Below are 209 nucleotides of genomic sequence, written 5' to 3' on the forward strand. Positions count from 1 at the left end.
GAAGACCTCGGCCGTCCCCAGCACAGCGCGCACGGTGTGGGTGGCGGTGATGGCCTGGCTGAGCATCCGGGAGATGCTCTCGTCCTTGACGTGTTCCCGGTACGTGTCGATGATCTGCAGGTCCCGCACGTGCCGGGCGCGCTGTTCCTGCCAGCTCTGCCAGGAGGGAAGGAACCATAAAAGCCTGGAACCATCACAGCATCCCCAGC

At 64.6% G+C, this 209-nt stretch overlaps 1 protein-coding gene across 1 annotated transcript in view; it reads right to left on the minus strand.

Moving 5' to 3' along the window:
* LOC104160959 (nephrocystin-4-like) overlaps window positions 1-156 on the minus strand; it is a gene marked incomplete at its 5' end in the record, with an annotated part of 5,164 nt that extends 5,008 nt beyond the window's left edge. Inside the window, one exon of the mRNA XM_009699223.1 lies at window positions 2-156. Within this exon, the coding sequence (XP_009697525.1) occupies window positions 2-156 (155 nt within the window). The remainder of the gene's footprint in view (window position 1) is intronic.
* Window positions 157-209: the final 53 nt, after the last annotated feature.

This window comes from Cariama cristata, unplaced genomic scaffold (assembly GCF_000690535.1).
Source record: "Cariama cristata isolate BGI_N322 unplaced genomic scaffold, ASM69053v1 scaffold28784, whole genome shotgun sequence".
Taxonomy (NCBI): Eukaryota; Metazoa; Chordata; class Aves; order Cariamiformes; family Cariamidae; genus Cariama; species Cariama cristata.